General features: G+C 48.7%; 1 protein-coding gene across 3 annotated transcripts; it reads left to right on the top strand.

Annotated features, from left to right (window-relative positions):
- The first annotated feature begins 6,840 nt into the window (after positions 1 to 6,840).
- Positions 6,841 to 18,836, top strand: LOC113458710 (iroquois-class homeodomain protein IRX-4). Of its 3 annotated transcripts, none has more exons than XM_074546865.1 (7): positions 6,841 to 7,488; positions 7,981 to 8,088; positions 12,543 to 12,701; positions 13,637 to 13,888; positions 14,468 to 14,574; positions 15,489 to 15,811; positions 16,002 to 18,836. In XM_074546865.1, exons 3-7 carry the CDS (start codon positions 12,657 to 12,659, stop codon positions 16,754 to 16,756), a joined length of 1,482 nt encoding a protein of 493 aa, XP_074402966.1. In that variant the 5' UTR covers positions 6,841 to 7,488; positions 7,981 to 8,088; positions 12,543 to 12,656; the 3' UTR covers positions 16,757 to 18,836. The 3 variants fall into 3 exon arrangements, with proteins under 3 accessions (XP_074402966.1, XP_074402977.1, XP_074402984.1); XM_074546876.1 differs by having other exon boundaries at positions 7,887 to 8,088; XM_074546883.1 differs by having other exon boundaries at positions 6,841 to 8,320.
- Positions 18,837 to 21,346: the final 2,510 nt, after the last annotated feature.

Raw genomic sequence — 21,346 nt, 5'->3', positions numbered from 1 at the left:
CTCACGCTTGTCCACTCTGACTTCTTCATTTGGCTGACCACAAGCAGCCAGCAGCTGGCACAGGCACCTGGCCAGGCTGGTAATTGTCATCCCTTCATACTTGTGCAGCTTGGAGCATCTGGAAATGCCTGCGGTGCCACGGGCTGTCAGTGACCTCTGTCTCCATTGTGTCACCTCAGGTGAGTGCTCCTGCAGGTGATGCGCAGCAGCTGCAGTGCCCAGCTCCACCAATGCACTCCTGGCTCTGCAACATCCTCAAGCATGCTGGGTTTGAGTGTGGTACTGACATTTTCAGGGTTCCTGGATAAGGAACCGAGTGCAGTGCTTGTCCTACTCTGCTCTGCTTCCAGCTGAAAAGCTGGGCTGGCATAGGAGCAGAGCACATTGGGGAGCCTTGTGCAAGGCCTAAATGTCAAACAGGACATGCTCTCTGGGGACACATGTGTGGCTGCAGGTGTCTGCTCTTTGTCTTTCACCTCCCACAGCTGCCTCTGGATGTGGGCAAAGAGAGGATTCTGAGTCATCCTCCCAAAGCAGGCTCTTCCTTCAACATTAATGAGGATTTTGCAGAAATCCCCTGTCTCCTTCTGTCTGTGTCTTTAGGACTGAGCTCTACCTGCTATGAAATCAGATGTTTGGGAGAGGAGGAGGAGGAATGTTAACTGGAAAACACAATGCAGAGGAAACAGTGCCTTGCAACAAACATGATTCATGATTTCATTTCAAATCTTGTCTGCAGAGGCTCTTGCAAACCTAAAAATTAGACATACGAGCATACCTTTTCCTTTGTGAACCATATTCAACCTTGTTTGACAAGTATTTGCAATGAAATTATTCTACTTTCTAGACAAGTTATCCCAGGTTTCCCCAGCTTTAATCTTAAGCCAATATTCTGACTTGTTTTTACTTCATCTCTTCTGTATGACTGCAACCATTTCACCACAGGTCAAAAAAAAAAAAAGGAAAGTGTTCAAGCATTTATTGAGTTTCAAAACAGGAGGGAGAAGAGGGAGAAATGTAGGGTTTCTCTACAATTTCTCAGATTTTGTGGAGTTATATTCGTTAATTCTTGTGTTCCTAATCAGACAAACTGCCCTTTTGAGATAAGCAACCTTAACTATTTGGGAAAAAAATCTTTTGACTGCAAAGTCTCCAGAGAAGAAAAGTTCCAAAATACTTCTTAACAGTGGTTTGAGTAATTGGTGGAGCAAATATTTAACAGCGACTTCAGGCTTTTTTATGTAGAATTGACTTTAACCTGGCTGCAAATCACATGTGATAATTTGGTGGATGTGTCTGTTATGATTGTTATGGTATTTGCTGTCAAAATAAACATACCAAATTGTCTTCTACAGCCTGCAGTCCCTGATTAAAATGGTTTTTACTATTTTATTGCTCTGATGAAGCAGAGTTCTTTGATGAGACCTGAGTTTTGTGGGTGGTTTTAATGTCATGTTATGTTTATCACAGTTTTAAAATGACTGTTACACTGCACATGTATTGTCAGTGACTGTATTTTTTCAATTGCAATCTGCTGTGGATATTTCCAAGGCTCAGTGATCCTCCCACCCACCTCACACCTGCAGGGTGGGGAATTACTGCATGGAGCTATAGAATATAGTTACACGGTCATGACTTAAAAATATTAAATGCTCAAAACTTCCAATGATGTTTATGATTTCAAATGCTCAAGGAAAAGAAAGAAAAGGGATAAAGATACATTTATCCCTGTTGTCAATTTTTTATTATTGTCTCAATTTAATGTGTTTTAAACATGGAGAAAATGTTAACATGCTACTAACACACTTATCAGTGAGTATTGAAAATAAATACCCTTGGAAAACATTACAATTAGTCTTTAGTAGAGTGTTTTCAGTCTTCTCATCAAATATAGCTCTGCCAAGCAGTACAGACACTTCTCTACATGATTTCTCTCTGTGTACATGCAAGTGTACAAACATAGATGTACATGAATGTACATGTGTGCATAGTTCTGGTTTCTAAACTTATTTCTAAACTTTGTGCACTAATGAATAATACATGTGCAGTTTAACTGTGACACAAATGTATAACAAGCAATCATTTGCAAAGGTTAGAAGTTTACCCCTTATCTCCATGGTAAGATGACCATGGCTCTGTGATCTGTTTTCAAAGCTGGGTGCACGGTGGAGATGCAGAGCAGAAGGAGGAGCCCTCCTGCAGAACAGCACCTCTGCCAAAAAAAAATTGGCTGGTAGCAACAGTTCAGCCTCCACGTATTTCTTAACACTTTCCTGCTGTTCAGTCACACTGCATTGTAAAATCACCTTGCAAATCAGAAAATGGTGATTGTTTAAACACTTTTATTTTACGACAACCTCAGATCCTCATGAACTACAGGCCAAATGTCAAGGTATTTACTCATGGAGTTAGATCCCACTGAGCATTAGCTGGCATCCTGCGTCAGAGGGTGGCTTGCAAAAGCTGAAGGCATGCCATGACTGCTTGAGATCTTCAGCACCTTGCAAAGCCATGTGGGTGTTCAGGGTACTGTGATTAATCCAAGGAGCAGGAACAAAAAGGAAAAAAAAATAACAGATTTGGCCCATAATCAGAGAGCCAGTTAGATGCACACAGCTGTGCACAATACAGATTGCAGGGTGTCACTGCTGCTATTGAATTCAGTAGAAAACTGCTTACTGGCCTAACAAGGACAGATTTAATCCTAGACTCTGAAATATCTCCACAAACCAGTTAATTTTCTGTATAAAATGTCTAAATGTATGTTTTATCAAGCCACTTTTATGTTTCGCTGGCCCCTTTATCTTGTGTCAACCAAAAATTCATAATACCAATTTTGACTGAAGGCTGGCTTTAATTACAATTTCTTTTACAGGTCTCAACTGCTTTTTGTGTCCTGGGAAATGAGAGCAATTCTTTCTATCATATTCAGAAAGAAAATGAAAAGGTGGTTGGTAAATGTATAAGTAATTTTAACTGATTCATTGATCTGAATACTTTTAAAGTAATACAGTAAGTATTTCTGTCACACTTTGAAGTTAAGCTTGGAGCTCAGTTACATCCCTTAGGGTTATTTTATAGCCATTAAGAATGTGTACCTTTTATCTGGTGCCTTCAATTAATTGAATTTCAAAAATATTCTCAAATGTTTTTAGAAAATCATTTAGTACCTAGAGGACATTCCTGTGTGATTTATTGTTACAGTAATTAAAAGCAGTGAGTATTACACTGGTCACTGTTGGAACTCCTGTCTGCCTTTGGCTATATTTTGGTTTAAGTTAAAACATATAGTACACTTGAGAGACTTGTGAAGGGAGGTAAGAAAAAAATTAATTCTTTTCAGATTGCTTCAGAATTTTGGCACACTTAGAAATAACCTCTTAAAGTGATACAGTGATATTTACATGATAATTGTATGCAAGCACAATTAAACTTCTATATTAAACAATTAAATAGTGCTTTTCCTGCTATGGTGAATTATTCCTGACTACCCATATTAGTATTCTGTAATCATTCTAATCATTGCCATAAATAATTTTCAGTTTTACACATTCTGCTCTGAAGCCATTATTAAGAACTCTTAGGAAGAGTTAAAACAGCTAATGAAAATAATTAGCAGGGAAAAAAATGATGGTTCATCTTGCATTGAAAGATAACCCTAAATAAAAACTACAAATGCTGCCTTAATTGTATCTTTGTTTTCTGAGGCACTCACAGCTCTGTTCTGTGATCCCTTTTGTGCAAGAAGTGGCTGCTCACGAGCAGTTTTGTACCTCCAGTTTTGCAGAACTCCTCACTCACAGGAAGATCCGTGGGGTTACACCCCTGGCCCACGTCTCTCCGCTTGTGAAACACGGAGGAAGGAGCTTATTGACATGTTCCTTCCCTGGAGCCCCACCTCAGCAGCACGGCTCACCTGGCCAAAGTCTGCAGCAAAGACTCCGTGCAGGAAGGAGAACTTGGTGCCACTGACTCACTTGGTGTCTTCTGCCTTTTCAGCATCTTCCAAGAGGCTTGGTTCTGCTTCTAAGTCTATGAAATTATGCTCTTTTCCTACTAAAAAATAATCCTCTCCAGCCATCCAAATACTGAGCCCACTAAAATATCCTCAGCTATTTCTCTAAGCGCATCAATTTTTTTTCTAACACAAAATAAATATATTTTCAAAATCATGGGCTCACAAATGGAATTACGGTAATATTTGCTTACAAAATTCCTTAAAACATAATCGTGAACCTACGTCTTTGTGGACTACAAAAGATGCTCAGATGGCCACACAGGATCTGAAAATAAATGTGGTTTATTAGCTTACGCATGCATTTATGAATAAAAGTCTAGTTGCACAGATTCTGGCCAATACAGGCCAGTACCAGATAAACATTTCACATTCTAACATACGCACTGAAGTCATTGTTCAAAGTAATAACCTATCCTTTTAATAAACCATCCCCGTTACACAGAAATGCCTAAAGGTTTTCTAGTGTGCATCAGTCTTTTGAACATCACATAATGAATTTAATGTGAGAAAAGGAAAAGAAATGTACCTGTATGGATCCCTGCAAATTAAGACAAACCTTGCTGCTCTGAGGCTACCACATAACTTGGCACCATATAACCAGATGAGGATAAAAATAGTTTGAGTGGAAATCTGATTTCTATCCGTGTATTTACTACATTCTGAATTATATTGGCTTTCCTGTGAAATTATTCGAGTTAAGTAAATTATCTCAGAGGTTTCATGATTAAGCTAATGTATTTCTAGGACCTTCATAGTGAACATGAGTTATGATACATGCATTAGTATATTATTCCTTGACTAGGTGTGATTTAGTAACCTCTACAGGAAAATAAAAGCCAAAAAAGTAAGAGATCAAGCTGCTGTTTTCTCCCATCTGGTATCTCAGAAAGTAGGTCTTCAAAATACAGCCATAGTGCCATATGAATTGAAACTGAAAATTAAATTATATTCCCTTTCTGAATGGAAATATGTGGTGCTATCACCAGTGCTGTTTGTCTAATGACATGGAAAATTAAGGGTTATGACCACTTGGTATCATTTAATAATGGCCTTTTAGCAGCAGAGAGGGCATTGCTCTAGCTACAGAAACAGAAAAGAGTGCCAAAGAATGCCAGGATAGACAGGACCAACAGCACTTCCACAGTGAAAAGAGCACCTTTTAATAGTTGAAACATTAAAAATGGTTGAAACCTTAGCATTATTTGTCATTTAAACAAAAATAAAAAAGGAGAAAGACAACCTAACAACATTATGAACGGCATAAAGCAAGATCTACAAATGCACCTCTGGCCTTGCATTCTGGCCCATGGTTTTTGGGAGTGCTGCCCAAAAGCTTTTGCTCTTGTTGCAAGCATCTTCCCAGATTTATCAGTGGCCAGTGCTCCCTCAGTGTCCATCATGTCACTATGGTTGACCTGCCTGCATGTCTGCTGGGATTCCAGCTCCACTTAGCCTGGCTGCCCTCCTGCCTGGCTAGACCAGCTTCTGACAGAAAGCCACCGAGCTTTCTGCTACCTAGGTCAGAGCGGCAATGGATGGCAATTTCCAAGATGTGCAGGTCGACGTGAGCAAATTGGAAAAGACAGACTCGAGTCTGCTCACTTCCTTTAAGCATCACTGGAATAATTACAAATGTTGATCTCGTGGACCTGAGGTTGTTATATTACAAAAGACTCATATTAATGTACTGTTACTGGTTGTAGCTGTTAATATAAAAGATGAACGGTGCCTCCTGCCCTTGAACATCATATTTCAGGGCAGGGAGGCAGCCGAATCCAGCAACCCCCCAACATCTCACCGCCGGAGTTCCCTCGCTGTAACTCGGGAAAAAGCAGCCGGCGCTGGGACGGGGAAAGGTTTGGAGGAAAACGGAGAGATCCTGGTCCCCTCAAAGCACCCTAGGGCCGAAGGGCGGCTGTCACCTCCAGGCAGCGGATGGTGCCACCCCACCTGCAGAGCACGGGCTCGGCCGGACGGGGTCCGGGGGCGGCGGGGCTGCCCCGGGGAGGCCGGCCGGGCTCAGAGGCAGGCCGGGGGTAGCACAGAGGGACAGGCCCCCGGGGCACGGGAGGGAAAGTCCAGAGCAGCAGGGCCGGGACAGGGACGGCGCACAGGGCTCCTGCGCTCCCGGGGGCATGGCAGAGCCCTCGTCCCGCCGGAGGGGAGGCAGCCCCGGGCGGGCAACCGAGGCATCCACGTCGCTGTGGGTTTGTTACTTCGCTTTAAAATGCAAAGGCTCGTGGCATGATTGGCTTTCTGTTTACAAGCGCAGATGGGGAGAAGGCTCACCTTTTCTTTCTCCGTGTGGTTTCCCCACATTTAAAGCTGCAAGGGCAGTCCGAGGAGGGAGAAAGGGGAAAGAGAAGAGGATTTCCCGGTTTCAGCATTCATCAGATTTACCTTGTCACTGCACTACAAGGTGCGGCGCGTGTCGAACATTACGAGCACGGGGCCATGCAAATGACACAGGCGTGAAAGAGCCCTGGCAAGAATAAATCTGTCGATGTACAGATGTTCCCTATTAACGTTACTGTTCAGCCTTGGTGGTTACTGTGGGAAGACACCGGATTAAAAATTCCTATTGCCACCCCACCTCTGCTGAACCTTTCTCCCCACACCTCTTTGTCTTCGCTTAATTAGGTAGGATATAATACTCTCTTTTTCTCCTCCTCTGTCTTATTGAGACGTCTACCCAGGCTCACGCCTTTAAACAGGAATGATATTGATCCCTCCTCCCCCTTCTGTCAATCCCGATTTGTCCCTTTTCCTGCTGAACAAACAATTAAGAAAAGAAAGTACGGGGCGTGCGGTGGAACTTGTCATGCACGTGCTCCCGGGGGGATCCCGCGGTCCCGGACACCGGAGCCCGGCACTGACAGAGGGTGGCGGGAGGCTGCGCGCCGGCAAAGGCGTTTCGGACTGGGAGCTCGCTGCCCGTTCGCCCAGCCTCGGGCCCGTGTAACTTCTCCTCGGGAGAGAGCGGCAGCCCCGGGCTGAGGCCGGGCGGGACGGACGGCCGGACGCAGGGACGGGCTCAGCAGGACGGAGTGGACAAGCGGGAACAAGCGCTCCTGCCCCGACCTGCTTTCGGCTGCCGCCGGCCTCTGTCCCCGCTACCCGCTCGGCCGCCCCCAGCTCCGCCCGGAGGGAGCCCCCGGTGCCCGGGCAGCCTCTGCGGGGCTGGCAGGGCGGGCAGGGCGGCGCAGCCCGCCTCGGGGGCGCTGCAGGGAGCGGGTCCCCGGTGCCGCGCCGCCCCCCTGCCCCCTCCCCGCGGCTGGGCCAGGCAGACCCCGGCAGCTCCGCGTTGCCCGGCTCCGCCGCGCTGCCCCCGGGCTATGAATAAGGCCGAGGCGGCCGCGGGGACAGGTACAGGTGCCCGTCTCCTGTGCGCAGGGCTACGCCGACGTCCCAGCCCGCCTCCTCCAGCGGGAGGGAAACAAAGACGGCGAGAGAGGCAGGGAGAGTTGCCTGTAAGTTTAGCGCCTTTCAGTCGTGACTCGCGGAGATAAATGATAGTTTGGAGGTGCGCGCAGTTAATCACCGCCACGGCTGCCGTACAGCGTGTGCAACCCGCAGATCATTAGGTTAAATGGAGGACATTCGTGTCCTTCCAGAATCAATGCAATTATTGTTGGCAACAAGGACAACAATTGGAGTGGCAGCACTAATTTTACTAACCTGCTATTAATTATGGTGTCCCCCACGCCCCAGACGGCGTTTATAACCCGCGGAAGCAAGCGGCGCTGGCTGCTTCTGTTTTAAAACGGGAAAAGTTGGAAGTGGAATGCCTGGTCGCGTTGGAAAGTGTTAATCAGTAGGAAAGAGTGTGATCAGTGGAACTATTCACTTGAGCGTCACTCTGGTGCAGGGGGTTAGTGAAGTGGCGGCGGCGCCTGGGGACCGAAGGCTCCGTGCCGCGCCGCGCCGCGCAGGTACCGCGCACTGAGACATGTCTGCGTTAGCTCCCCGCAGCTCCCCGCCGCGCCAGCCAGCGCTCACCAGAGGAGACAAGCCCTGCCATGGCACAGCCATCGCTACCAGGTTTTAGCCGAAGCCTGGCGTGATCGCAGGTAAAAAATTTCTTCCTTTGGTGGTGATGCCTGTGAGTGTGTGTGTGTGTGTTTGTGTCTCTATGGGAGCGGGGGTGGAGGGGAGCGGTGGGGCTCACCCCCCCTCCCCTGCCCCCCTTCTCCTTCGGAGCCTGCTTTAGCAGCAAGGCAGCTGAAACCGAACTGCTGGAGGGAAGAGAAACTATCCGTGATGAATCATTTGGCTTTGTGCAATCTTTACCTAGGACAGAGGGTAAATGTATTTTAACATGCGTGTGTTATTTCTTGGGAAGGGGTTATGGATATGATATTCAGCGAGCACTAAGGTAAGGTACTGAGACAAACTTTCTGGATTTTAAGGCGAACTTTAAAAAACAGAATTTGACCTTGCAAGCAGGAAAGTTTTACCTTTGCAGGGAAGTAAGTTGAAGCTGTTGGCTGCCAGAGAGCTCGAAGGTGGTGGTGTCTAAATGCCTGCGGATCTGCAGCACTGGGGGTACAGGAGCTGGGAAAGGAAGTCTTATACAATCTTGCTTTGCTAGTGAAGGCGTAGTTGCAATGCTGTGCACTGAGCAGGTAAATGTGAGCATGTTGTAGGGTCCATCTACAGCCATAGAGCAGCTGCCCAGGTCGCAGCATTTACTTCTCTTGCTGAAAAGTTTTGTGTGTGTGTGTGTGTGTGCACGTGTGTGTGTGCGCGCTTGTAGAGAGAGAGAGAATGAGAATGGGGGCTCTAGCTCTTAAGTGTGAAAAGTTAATAAATACAAAGAACAGAATGAGCATGTGAGGCCTTTCTGCTTTAATCTAGATTGTTTGCCAAGAGGATTGAAGACTTACAAAATGAAAGCATTCAAATGGATAGCTTTGAACAAACTGATTTTACATGTAGTTGTAAACTGAGTAAATTAATTAGCAGTGCCTTCTTATGCAACTGTTCTGTTGGTCATCATGGCTCTGCCAATCCCAAGCCATGGCATGGGTTTGTGCAAGTCAGAAGCATTGCCTCCTCGATTCAGAGTGCAGGAGGTGCAATAACACCTCAAATTGGCTCAGGGAAAAAAAGCAATCATAGTTACTGCCAATAGCAAGTTTAGGGGAGCTAACCCACTTTAAAATATTGTAGGCTGCCCACGGTTCTTTGTTAGAATCCAAATGGGCAACACGTAGATCTTCACAGCATTTATCAGGTGGTGTCAATGTTGCTTTAAGTCTGTAGCATGAAAACAAAGCAAACTCGACTGGAAGAGCTCGCTAAAGTCTGTTTAGCCCATAAGCAAATTCCGTTGCTGAAATATTTCCAGGAGTGGCAATAACCCCTCCAAAAGAGAAGGCGATGAAAATGCAGATAGTAAGTGTAGCTGCATTAACTGCCTCTAGATCATGTCCCTGAAGACGTCCATCAAAGCCTGAGTCCTGAAGAGGTTCTGTTTTACCTGCTGTGGCCTGTTTCAGCATCACACTCTTTCATTCTCATTCCATGTTTTTACAATAAAACTTGTATGAGCATTGGCTCCAGGTACTCAGAGGAAAAGCTCATAACCCTGGGAGAGAGACCTGGTTGGGCTTTGGATGGGAAATACCTGCTCGCCTGAGTGTGCAGGCTGGTTCTGACCAGAGAGGAACTCTCCAGCGTTTCCTATTGATCGTGATGGGTTTCCTTGCTCAAACTTTGGAGAAAGCTGTGTGTGTTTCTTTCTCAAAAGCTGTTAACTGCATTGTACAGGAAAGGGGCTTTGACGAGGATCAATTTTTATTGCACAGCAAAGACTTGCATTTTCCAAATGCTTAAGGATATAGCCCACAGCATTAAGCGTCTTTGCTTGGATTTGAACAGTGTTACCTTGTTTATGTGCAAGAACCACAAAGGTTATTTTAAATCATTGTGGGGCTTAATGCATGTTTGTGCTCTGGCACCAAAAATTCAAGATGAAATATAATTGTGTAGAGTTTCTTATCAACAAAGGGCCATTTGTAGACTGTAAGTGAAACAAGACATCAGCATTGGGGGAGGATGTAATGTCAGCTTTCAGCATTTAAGGTTATTAAGTTTTTTTGTCGCTTTTTCTTTTTGTTTGTTTGTTTTGGTGGGGGTTTTTTAATGACTGCTTTCTAGGGAATACAGATTGGAACTGACACAAAGCTGACCGGGGGTAAAGTAATAGAGCAGGCAAGCTGCAAAGAAAAATGACAAATAATTATCATGATTAATACAGGAAAGTTCAGTGCAAAAATGGGCACCAGAGTATTTGCATGGCGCAGTGAAAGACAACTGTGATATATAAATAGACAAGGACTATAAATATTGAATTTCTCCTTGTATTTTAAAGTTTAATAGACTCATCTAAATATCAAAACCTGTAGTGCACTGTGGGCCACTGCGGAGTTGACATCTGCAGTGGAAAAAAAAAATAAATAAAAACCAAAAACACCAAAAAACCCACAACTCCAGGACATTTCCCAAACTGTAGCCTGGAAAACTGGGAGGACTTCTTCAGGCAGTTCTCCAGATCTCCCAGCTAATTATAGTGCTTTACACCGAGCCGCTCTTGAGATAAGTGCAACTATTTTCTTCCCTAGCACCAGTGAGTTTTATTCCGAAGCTTAAACAAACATCCCCCAGCGCAATGGGCACAGGAGGCAGAGGGAGCAGCACGGAACGCTGCGTGCAGACCATTGTGTAAACACTGGGTGTCTTCCCAAACAATGCAATGGTCCATCAGCACTCCGCACCAGAAGGAAGCTGCTGGTAAAGAGTGGCTGAAAAGTATGATTATACCTTGGCAGCACCGGGATATAGTGCAGGAGGAGGGATAGAGAAGCTCTTCTATAAAAGAAACCCAATGGCAAAGTTATTAATATTCTCAGAAATAAAAAGGAATTCGCATTTCAGGTGAGGAAAGAAAAAGCTCTTTCTTCCCATCCAAAAATCAATACAGAATTCCAAACCGATTATTTATGTCATTTGATTCCCTTTCTTTATACGTTTCTCCCGGCTACAGATACTGAGCTGTCAGGATAATTTGCATGTACTGTATCTGATATCTTTTATTTGCAAACACTCTAAAGCGCCATAAAACGCCTCTCGTTGTAGTCTAACTCGATCTGAGGACTAGTATTTTCATCTGTAAATTAAAGCAATTACGCAGCAGATATTATATTATGTGTACTGTGGTCTCCAGATAGTCATCAATCACCCTCAATCGAGCTGTCAGTGTGGGCAGATTCGTTTCTGGGAGGCAGTCTTCCAGCTGGGGAGAAGAAGAGAATATCATCATTAATTAGAGTGTGACCCTGGGGCTATTCACATGTCTGAACCCAGGAATCTCTCTGAGCAAGTCTGCACACCATGGAGCAGCGTTCGGCTGCACCAGCAGCGCAGCTTCAGCCTCGGAGATGCCTCCTCCGCCTCCTCCGTCCAGCCGGGGGCTGCCTGCTCGCCCTGCCTCGGTGGCACCGGCCGTCGGGGAGAGGCGCTGGGGCTGCCAGCACCTTCGCCCCTGGCCCGCTCCCTCCGAGCCTGCGGCAGGGGGGGATCGCTGCCTGCTCGTGTAGGGGGGTCCCAGACCCCCAGAGGGTAGGGAGGCTGATGGCAGCCGTGGGATGGGTGGGAAGGAAGGCGTGTTGGAAGTTAGAGATGGGATCAAAGTCTTTTAAACGTGAAAAGTCACATCTTTTCCATCATTCCCCCGAAGACGCTTGTAGGGTTTTCTACCTGTAATCACACGCCTGGAATAAAAGCCGAAAAGAAAAGGAGGCTTGCTTATCATGTGCTTTATTGTCAGCGTTAGCGCTAATTTTAACTGTTGATTAAATCTTAAATGAAGACTCAGTCGTGTGTCCCTTCATATGTCTTGTTTGTAATTGAGACTAATTATTTCTGTGGGGTGGGAAGAAGCAGCTGCTCATTAATTAATTTCTAATTAAAAGTGCTTACTAGCCTTTCAGAGACTAAGGAGGGTGGGGAAAATAGCTGATACAACATTGATCCTTCAGATTAAAAACATCCATTTCCTTCCCTTGCCCGCAGAAATATATGTGTTGCAAGCAGGCGTTGCCGCTGCCGAAGAGCTTCCCAAACTTTTCTCCGCTGTTAGGCAGGCTGAAGGCGATGCTGGAGAGTCTGTTTTCCATGCCAGGGGAAAGATTCCCGAAAATGAGTGTTAAACTTACAGGCAGATTAATTTGAGTAGGTTTTGCGTGACGTCAGAGACTCGGCTCTTTTAAAACAACGTGCTTGTGAGCTGATGCATTTGTATCACTTTTCTTCTTCCCACCTTGTATTTTTCCGTGGGTGCAAAGTATTTGTTTTTGCCGTCACGTCTGCCAGCCTTGGAGCCTACATGTAACAATTATTTCTGTGTCGTAGCTGTAGCGGGGAAGGTGCTAAAATCGCCGTACATATTTAAAAAGAAAAAAAAAAAGTTTAAGTTTTCATGTAAATAAATTAAATGTGGTTTTCTGCTTCGTCCTATAAGCATCTAGGGACCTGTGGTTACCAATCAATTGGTACAACAGAGCAGAGCCAGGCTGCAGTAGCGTGCAGATCAGACGCCTCGCCTTGTTTCTAGATAATTGGGAGCCTCTGTACCATGTCCTATCCTCAGTTTGGCTACCCTTACTCCTCTGCACCCCAGGTAAGACTTTTTGCCTACCAACGTTAATTGATTGAATTTCAGTCCTTATCGATGCCTTCCGTCCGGGATGAGGGCGGCAGGGATCCTCTCCGCCTGCGGTAGCGGCAAAGCAGATGCTGCTCCGCAGCTTTACAAGGCGCCCAAGTTCTGTGTCGGGCACCAGTTTTAAAATGGGATGAAACACGCGGGATTCAGGGTGTTTGGGGGTGATAAAGACGCGTGGGAGATGATTACAGAGATGAGAGAGGTGAGAAGGGGAACTAGAGATCCCCAACCCCCACCCGCACCTCGCCCCCCCCCCCCCCCGTTATTTTTTTTCTTTCACGATTAAATTCACAGTTTATCAATTAAACATGGATGTACAGAGGTCCGGCTCGTAGAAAAAGAATGGGATATTCTAAACCAGCAGGTTAATAACAGATGCGTGCGTGGCTGCTACAAATCTGCAGTCAAAATAAATATGCATGAATGACTTCGAAAAAAAGGGTTTAAAAACGCAGATGGGGATCATTGTGCTGCAAGAGGAGAAAACGGTGTAAACCCCAGTCTTGTGAAAACACCCCAGGAAAAGTTAGCTTTTAAATGCAGAGGGCCTGAGGAATGTATTATAGAGGATTAAACATCCACAGTCACGGGGCGTTTGGTTGTTGTTGTTGTTGTGGAGTCGTTCTAAAAAACTGATAAAATACTTGCACCTCTGCGCTTCTGCAGAGCGTTGCTATCACGATTGAAGTAAAATACTCCAGAGGAGGCAGGAGGGCGGGCGACACCCCAAAGATACGACCTGATTTGGGGAAAAAACAACCCAAAACCAAACCGAACCCAAACAAAACCCCACCAAACCCACACAATCTGAAAGCAATCGACCCCAAACTTGGTTGCACTTTGGGAAGTTCCCCCCAGGCCGCCCTCAGCGCCGCTCTCTTTCCCTGCAGTTCCTGATGAGCACCAACTCCCTGACGACCTGCTGCGAGTCCAGCAGCCGCACGCTGGCGGAGACGGGGGCGGCCGCCTCGGCGCAGACGCCCGTGTACTGCCCGGTGTACGAGAGCCGCCTGCTCGCCACCGCCCGCCACGAGCTCAACTCCGCCGCCGCCCTGGGCGTCTACGGCGGGCCCTACGCCGGGCCCCAGGGCTATGGAAACTACGTGACCTACGGGACCGAGGCTCCCGCCTTCTACTCCCTGGTAAGCCGCCCGGGGGATGTTCGCTCCCCCCCTTCCTGCCGTGCCCCGGGGGTGGCTCGGCGGGACCCCCTCCCTGGGCGGGGGCAGCCCCGGGCGCTTCTCCTGCGCCCCGCCGCGCCGCGGGCCCAGCCCCGCCGTCAGCAGCTGCGCCTGCCCGGCGCTCGCCCCTCACGGTAACGCAATTAAAAGTCGCGCCTGACGAGCTGCCGAGGGCCCGTCCGGGCGGACAGTTCAGGGCGACCCATACCCAGGCTTGGAAAAAAAAAAAAAAAAAAAAAAAAAAAGATGCGATCTTCCCACACAGCCTTTTTTTTCTTTTCCTTTTTTTTTCTTTCCCTCTTTCCCCCCCCCCTTGCACCGTAACAGCGCGAGTTAACGTCCCTATTGATGTCGCTGGGCGCCGCGGCCGAGGGGCCCCCGCGAAGGTCCGGTCGGGCCGCGGGGCGGGGGAGCCGGGCAGGGGTGCCGGGGGCTGAGGGCGGCGGTGCCAGGTGGCGGTGCCGGGCGCGGTCCGGGCTGTGCCGGTGCCGGGGCCTGAGGGCGGCGGGGCCTGAGGGCGGCGGGCGACGTCTCTTGCAGAACAGTTTGGAGGCGAAGGACGGGAGCGGCTCTGCGCATGCGGGCATCGCCCCCGCGGCTGCCTACTACCCCTACGATCACACCCTCAGCCAGTACCAGTACGACAGGTAAGCGCCGTGCCCAGCCCGGCCCGGCCCCGCTCGCTGCCCCCCGGCCCCGCCACCCCCTCCCGCCATCCCCGCCCCGCCCCGCCAGCCTGCCCGCTCGCCGCCCAGCATCTCCCGGCCCCAGCCGTGTCGCCTCCCCTTTCCCGCACCCACGCGGGGTCCTCCGCCCCCCGGGCGGGCGGTAGCGCGGGGGGCAATCCCTCTTAACCGGGGCGGTAATTATCTTTCCGTGCGCGGAGTCAGGCTTGGGCATCCCGTGTATATTTATTAGTTTTAAAGCAGCGCAAACCCCCTTACACACCGCTCCCAGCTCAGAGGCCCATTGGGCGCCCGTGACCTTTCCTGGAGGATGTGCATTAAATATTCAGTCGCAGCCCAGTGTCATCTGCGTTAGGTTCCTACAATTTCAGGAACAAAAGGGTAGAGGAGATTACTAATAAAAGGAGTAAGAGGAAATATATTTCTATTAACACTTACACCCCGGGGTCACCCCGATGAATTTTGTTTGGGGAAGACTAATAAAACGAGAGGAAAGTGGTATTTCTGTGAGTTCGCAAGCTGCTAGGATTTTTCTGCTGCCCGAAATGTTGACATTGACTTTAAAGCAAATAAAAGCAGACTATTCCTTCCCTCTTTCCGCCACCACCACCAAGGCAGAGTGGAAATTTGCACTGCCCGTGGCTGCTGCTGGCTGAACCCTTCCTTCTTGCTGAATTTTCTAGGCTGGTCTCCCACATAAAGCTGAGCTGTCCTCATCCCTCTTAAAACCGAGCTGTCCTCATCCATCTCCCCCCTGTCCGGTCCAGCTGCCCTCCTGGGGGTGCCGCAGGCAAGCGGCGGGGCCGGGGCTCTGGGCAGGTGCGCGGGGGGCGACAGCGAGCTGTCACATCCCGGGGGCTCCCCTGTGCCCGCAGGTACGGGACGATGGACGGCGGGACGCGGAGGAAAAACGCCACCCGAGAGACGACCAGCACGCTGAAGGCCTGGCTGCAGGAGCACCGCAAGAACCCCTACCCCACCAAGGGCGAGAAGATCATGCTGGCCATCATCACCAAGATGACCCTCACCCAGGTCTCCACCTGGTTCGCCAACGCCCGCCGGCGGCTCAAGAAGGAGAACAAGATGACCTGGCCGCCGCGGAACAAGTGCTCTGACGAGAAGCGGCCCTACGAGGAGGAGGAGGAGGAGGAGGAGGAGGGTTCGCAGGAAGAGGCGATGAAGAGCGGGAAAGCCGAGGGTACCCTGCTAAAACCAGGCACTTAGCGGTGCGGCCGCGGGGGCTCGGCCGGCAGCTCGCCCCCGGGGCGGGCCTCGCTGGTGGGGGCGGCCGCGGGCCTCGCTGGTGGGGGCGGCCGCGGGGCAGTGCGGCGCCGACAGTGACCGTGTGTCTTCTTTTTGCTGTCCCTTCCCCCGCCCCCGCCCCGCAGAACCCACGGGCAAGGAGGAGAAGGAGCTGGTGCTCAGCGACCTGGAGGACTTGGACGCCGCCGAGTCGGAGAGCTCGGAGTGCGAGCTGCGGCGGCCCTTCCCGCACCCGCATCCTCTCCCGCTCCCGGGCGGCAGTCTCCCGCCGCGGCCCGCCGAGCTCCCCGCCAAGATGCCGCCGCCCGCCGCCGCCGCGGAGGAGGAGGAGGAGGAGGAGGGGGCGGCAGAGCGGGCGCGGAGCTGCCTGAAGACGGCGGCGGAGGAGTGCGGCCCCGACCCGCTGGGCGCCCGGCAGCGCGGCTGCGAGTCCAAGATGTGCTTCCAGCAGGGGCAGCAGCTGCTGGAGGCGAAGCCCAGGATTTGGTCCCTGGCGCACACCGCCACCTCCCTCAACCAGGCCGAGTACCCCTCCTGCATGCTGAAACGGCCCGGGGGCTCGGCCGCCGCCGCCGCTCCCGCCCCGGTCAGCGTCATGGACAGGCACCAGGATTCGCCGGTCACCAACCTCAGGAACTGGGTGGACGGGGTGTTTCACGACCCCTTGTTCAGGCACAGTACTTTAAACCAAGCCCTGAGCAACACAACAGTTTCCTGGGCTACCACCAAAGGAGCCATTCTGGAAACGGGCGCCTTGGGACGCGCGGTGGGGAACGGCGCCAATGTGCTCAAGGGGCAGCTCTCAAACCTGGCCCACCATGACTCAAACAAAGAGTTTCTGGCGTTTCCCAAATCAGGAAGCAAAATGTTTTGTTCCTAACAGGCCCGCCGAGGGGCAAAAGACTTTCTAACGCTTGAAGAGTCAGCTACACTGAAGAGAGACTTGCAAGAGTTTAAATTTAAATATAAAAACTTTTTCTTCCTTTTTTTTTTTTAACACAAACAACATAAACGAGGATTTAAAGTTCAGTTTGCTCAGTTCAACGGAAAGACTTTGCTCATTGCTGTTCTGAACATTTTCTCCTGGCTGCGACTTTAAGGGATCAATGTCGTGAAAGTTATTTAATTCCATGTCCAAAAAGCACGTACTATAGTGTAGACCTACTTAAAAAGTTTACATCCGAAAGTTTACAAACGGGAAATTTTAATTCAGATTTAATTTAAGGCATGCCGACATTAGTTGTAAAGACTTTTCGAGAGTTTTTCCTCCTGATTTCCTTGTTAGCATATAATTCACAAACAGCACTTCTACTAAGTTTACACCTACTGCACAAATTTATCTTGACAAAAAAAAAATATGTTAAAGGGTATGCTCACTCCAATAAATTGTCTGTTTCAGAGGTAACACAAGTGGTGGCGTTTTACATTGGGCAACAAACAACTTCTATGTTTCAAATTCCGCCTCGGAGCCGATCCCGGTAATTCCAAGGACTGTCAACAGGCTGCCGGGAGAGGGGAGGAGAGGCTCGGGACAGCGCGGCCGCGGGACTGAGGACGGAGCCCGGGGATGCTGGGCTGCGCACAGGAGGGATGCTGGGCTGCGCTCCGAGGCTGCGCTCAGCGCCGGGCCCCGGCCGCCTCCCGGGCCGGCAGCGGGGGTCCGGCTGCCCGCCGAGGCCGGGCGGGGCGGGAGCATCCCTCGCTTCCCCCTCCCCTCCTTCCCGAGCTGCGGGCGGGCGGGGGTCGGCCCCCAAGGGCCGGGCTCTGCCGCGGCGTCGCCTCCGCCGTGCGCGGAGCAATTGATTCACATGGAAAATTTGATCTTTTAAAGAACCGTTTTAGCTTTCCAGCTCCTCTGCCAGTGCGGAGAATCGCTGATCCGCCATGAATATTTCAGCACTTCAGTACAGATGCTTTACCGTTTTGACATTAAATAGAGTGCAGCCAACAAAAAGAGAGAGGGAGGAAGAGCGCTCTCGACGTGCGATTCAGGAGTACTCGCAGCCAATTTACCGCTTAGATAACAGGCGCTTAAAAGATTTCCTTTCCTTCCCCGGAATGGGAACAAACTTTACGGATCCCCGGACCGGGAGGCAGGGAGAAGTGCTGGAAAAGAAACTGCGAGGCAACAATAGATCCCTGCTTACCCGGGCCGGCCTAAAACCCCTGAGCCTCGGCGCCCGGCGCGGCGATGAACCGAGAGCACCCGAAGGACCAAACTGACATCGGCACACGCAGAAGAACTTTCCTTGCCCCCCAGCATTCTCGCCCATCCCATCCCAGCGGCTCCCGGTCGGTCCGCCCCTCTTCACAATAAATAAATAAGATTGCAATAAAGGGGGGAAATAATCAAAGACAACTATAAACGCAACCGAGAAAACACTCAGCCAAAATATAACATACTCCAGCCTGCGAAGTTTCTAGCGAGACCTGTTAGTGCAAGGACTGAATAAAGGAATCCAGGTGCGGAGATCAGATCAAACCCTTCCCCTCTCTGCGAGCAGCCGTAATTGGATTGTATCCAGTCATATTCCCTGTCATTGTATTGACTTTCGCTCTCTTGGATGATATTATCGAGATCACTGAACCCCTCTGCTGATCTGGCTGTCAAAAGGCTCAGACAGGAGCCCCCGGCCTGGAAAACGTGCATCAGCCGAGATAATTTGAAGTGAAATTTTCATTTTGACAGTAAACCCCTCAATTTCTAAAGGCTCTGCACCCGGAGAGCTCGGTGGCAGGGGGAGGCTTTACAGAAAGCCCACGTCTTAAACTGAAAAGGGCAAAAGAACTCGAATTAGTTGTAATAGATAAAAGGGCAAAAATAAAGAGTCAAGGGTACTTGACAGTAATAGCGAAAGTGGAGTCTCGGGGGAGCCGCGATCTGAGCTAAAGGCTGGGCCGGCAGGAATTTTAATGCAGCCGGGGCGGCCGGCGAGCTTTGCCTCTGAAACCCTTTAGACAAAGCAAATTATTTTCAGCCAAACTAAAGAGACGGGGATGAGGGAGAGGGAAGGGGAGGAAGGCGAGCGTTCGGGCTGCCCTCAAACCATTGGTAGAGCTAAGCGGGATGGGGCACAAACCCCTCAGAGTGCTGCGCGGGTGGTGTTAAAGCGGGGAGGTTTGCCTGTGCCAGCCTTGCTGGATGTGCAGGGCCTGGAGGGGACACGGGGCTCCCGGTGGGCTTCGGTTTCCATGCGACAGAGGCTCTGTGGAGTGGAAGGGAACTCCATTTTTTCTCCTAACGCAGCGACAGCCGAGTGTGTGTGTGGGTTCTGTGTGTCTGCCTGCAAGGAGAGGTCTCGTCCACCGAGCAGCCAAAAATGCCTCTCAGCCTGAAAAGCTCCCTGACTTTGAGGAGCGCCGGCCTCCCTGGGCTGGCTCTCGGCGGGTGACCCCGCAAGCCACAAAAGTTATTTTACAAGTCATTGCTGGCCGGATTTGGCTGGGTGCAGGATTCAGTTCGGACATCCCGCTGTTTGGGAGGCAACACTCTCCCTCTTCCCCCCCTCTCCTTCCCTCCTCCGGACTTAAAAAGAAGGTGATAACACTGTGGGCAAAACACAGGCGCACTGAAATACCAGAAGCCCAAAGAAAAGCAGATCAACACTTTATCCCTTCATTTTCATGTTATTGTTGTTATAAAACAAGTTTGAGTAAGTTTATGACTGCTGTATAACAAGAGCCGGGCTCTCCGGACCAGGGAACAGGCTGTATCTCGGGTCTGGTAAATCTGTGTGTGCTCACACCAAAACATTGCCCATCCTGAGAGGAGATCGTGCCAGTTAAGGGGGAGGCAAAAAGTTTCTTGCTTTAATACACAAACCTTTTGATTTAGATCAGCCATGAAATGCAGAAGTCTTTCAAAAGGGTTGGGGTTCTTGTTGTTTGGTTGTTTTGATTTTTTTTTTTAATATGGACAAAAGAGTGTGAGAAATTAATTTTGCCATTTGATTCAATAGCACAAGTCAAAGATCAGGTTCTGCTGCTTTAGAGGAAGCTGCAGGGCTGAAAGGGAAAGCCGTGCAGCTCGTATGTCTGTACAAAGCAGAAATATAAAGGCAGACTGAGAAAGAAGGAGGAGGGGAAAAAAATCATAGAGAAACGTCTTGAAACTGAGAGACTCTAAATCATTCAGCCATGGCAAATTCAAACACACAAAGGAGGGGATGCTAAATTAACAGTGCTTTTTACATAGAGCCCAAATAAAACTGTAATCAGCGACGCGTTACTTTTCATTAAGCGAGTTTGACAGGAGCATATTCAGCCTCGACAAGGGAACAGGAGCAAAGAAATATACGGCTCTCCCAGCCCGAGTCATAAGATAATTCCTTAAGCTCCATTAACAACTCTTAGCCGCAGGAAATGGGCTCCCTGAAAACATCTCCAAATCTAAAAGCTTTATCGACCTCTCAAACCTCTGCTGATGGTTCTATTTTTTTAAAAAAACTTAGAGGCGAGACGTCCAGCAAGGTAATAGACTTTGACACAACACCTTCTTAACTAGAGAGAGAGAGGCAGAGAAAACGAGACCTTAAATGATATTTAAAAGGCAGCCAATTAAGATTTAAAATGATTGTCTCCTGAGATTATGCATGCGATTTATGTCATCTACTTTTTTTTCCCAGACATGCATGCAAAATTGCAATGGGGCATATTGCCTGATCCTTAAATGATGATGATGATGATGATAATAATACCAATAATAATAATAATAATAGAAGAAACAGTAGCAATTAACAATCTGTAGCTATCGCACATAATTGCATATGATGATCCAGGAAAGGACTTGTGTTTAGGTAACCCAATTACAGAGCACCTTGCAAATGCCAGCTTATTTATAGGTGTCTAATTAAAAGACAGATAGATGAAATTATTCACACACTATCCACTAATGTCCAGGAGCACATTTCTTTTCATCCTGAGTGAATATTTGACTATTAAATTCACATAATTAATTTGTAGTTACACAACCCAGTGTAGCAGCTCCTTCCCACTGGCCACACTAAGATTTTGTGTCCAAGAAGATTTTGTCTTGACAGGACTGTCTATATATTTTTAAGATATAATGGTTCAGAAGGAGACTCTGACTTACTACAGTCTTTTTGCTACACGTTTGCCTTTTCCATTTAAATCTGACCTTCAAATAATATGAAGGCTTGCGTGTGTGAAAGTGTATCCAGTTAAATGCCAAGAAAAGAGTTAATGCTCACATTGTACCATTTCATGCAGAAATTCTGTGAAATGCAAGAAAATATTATAACTTGCTGGTTTTGTGAGAGATCAGAAATTGTTTCAATGAGTGGGACTTCTAGATGAATGAGGTGAAAAAAGATTGTTCAAACACCACTGTGTTTTGGCCAAAGGTCAAAGTGTTTTGGTCCCCACTTAGATTAAGTTAGTTCAGTCTATGAAGCAATGAGCTTGGACCTGAGTCCTGTGTCTCTTGAGGGTTGAGCATGTAACTTAATCC

Source organism: Zonotrichia albicollis, chromosome 1 (genome assembly GCF_047830755.1).
Source record: "Zonotrichia albicollis isolate bZonAlb1 chromosome 1, bZonAlb1.hap1, whole genome shotgun sequence".
Lineage (NCBI taxonomy): Eukaryota > Metazoa > Chordata > Aves > Passeriformes > Passerellidae > Zonotrichia > Zonotrichia albicollis.
This window is presented reverse-complemented; position numbering and strand designations above follow the sequence as displayed.

Coding starts and splice junctions, on each gene's coding strand:
- LOC113458710 (XM_074546865.1), top strand. CDS start 12,657: ATGTCCTATCCTCAGTTTGGCTACCCTTACTCCTCTGCACCCCAG. Junction 12,702..13,636: donor CTTACTCCTCTGCACCCCAG/GTAAGACTTTTT, acceptor CTTTCCCTGCAG/TTCCTGATGAGCACCAACTC. Junction 15,812..16,001: donor GAAGAGCGGGAAAGCCGAGG/GTACCCTGCTAA, acceptor CCCGCCCCGCAG/AACCCACGGGCAAGGAGGAG.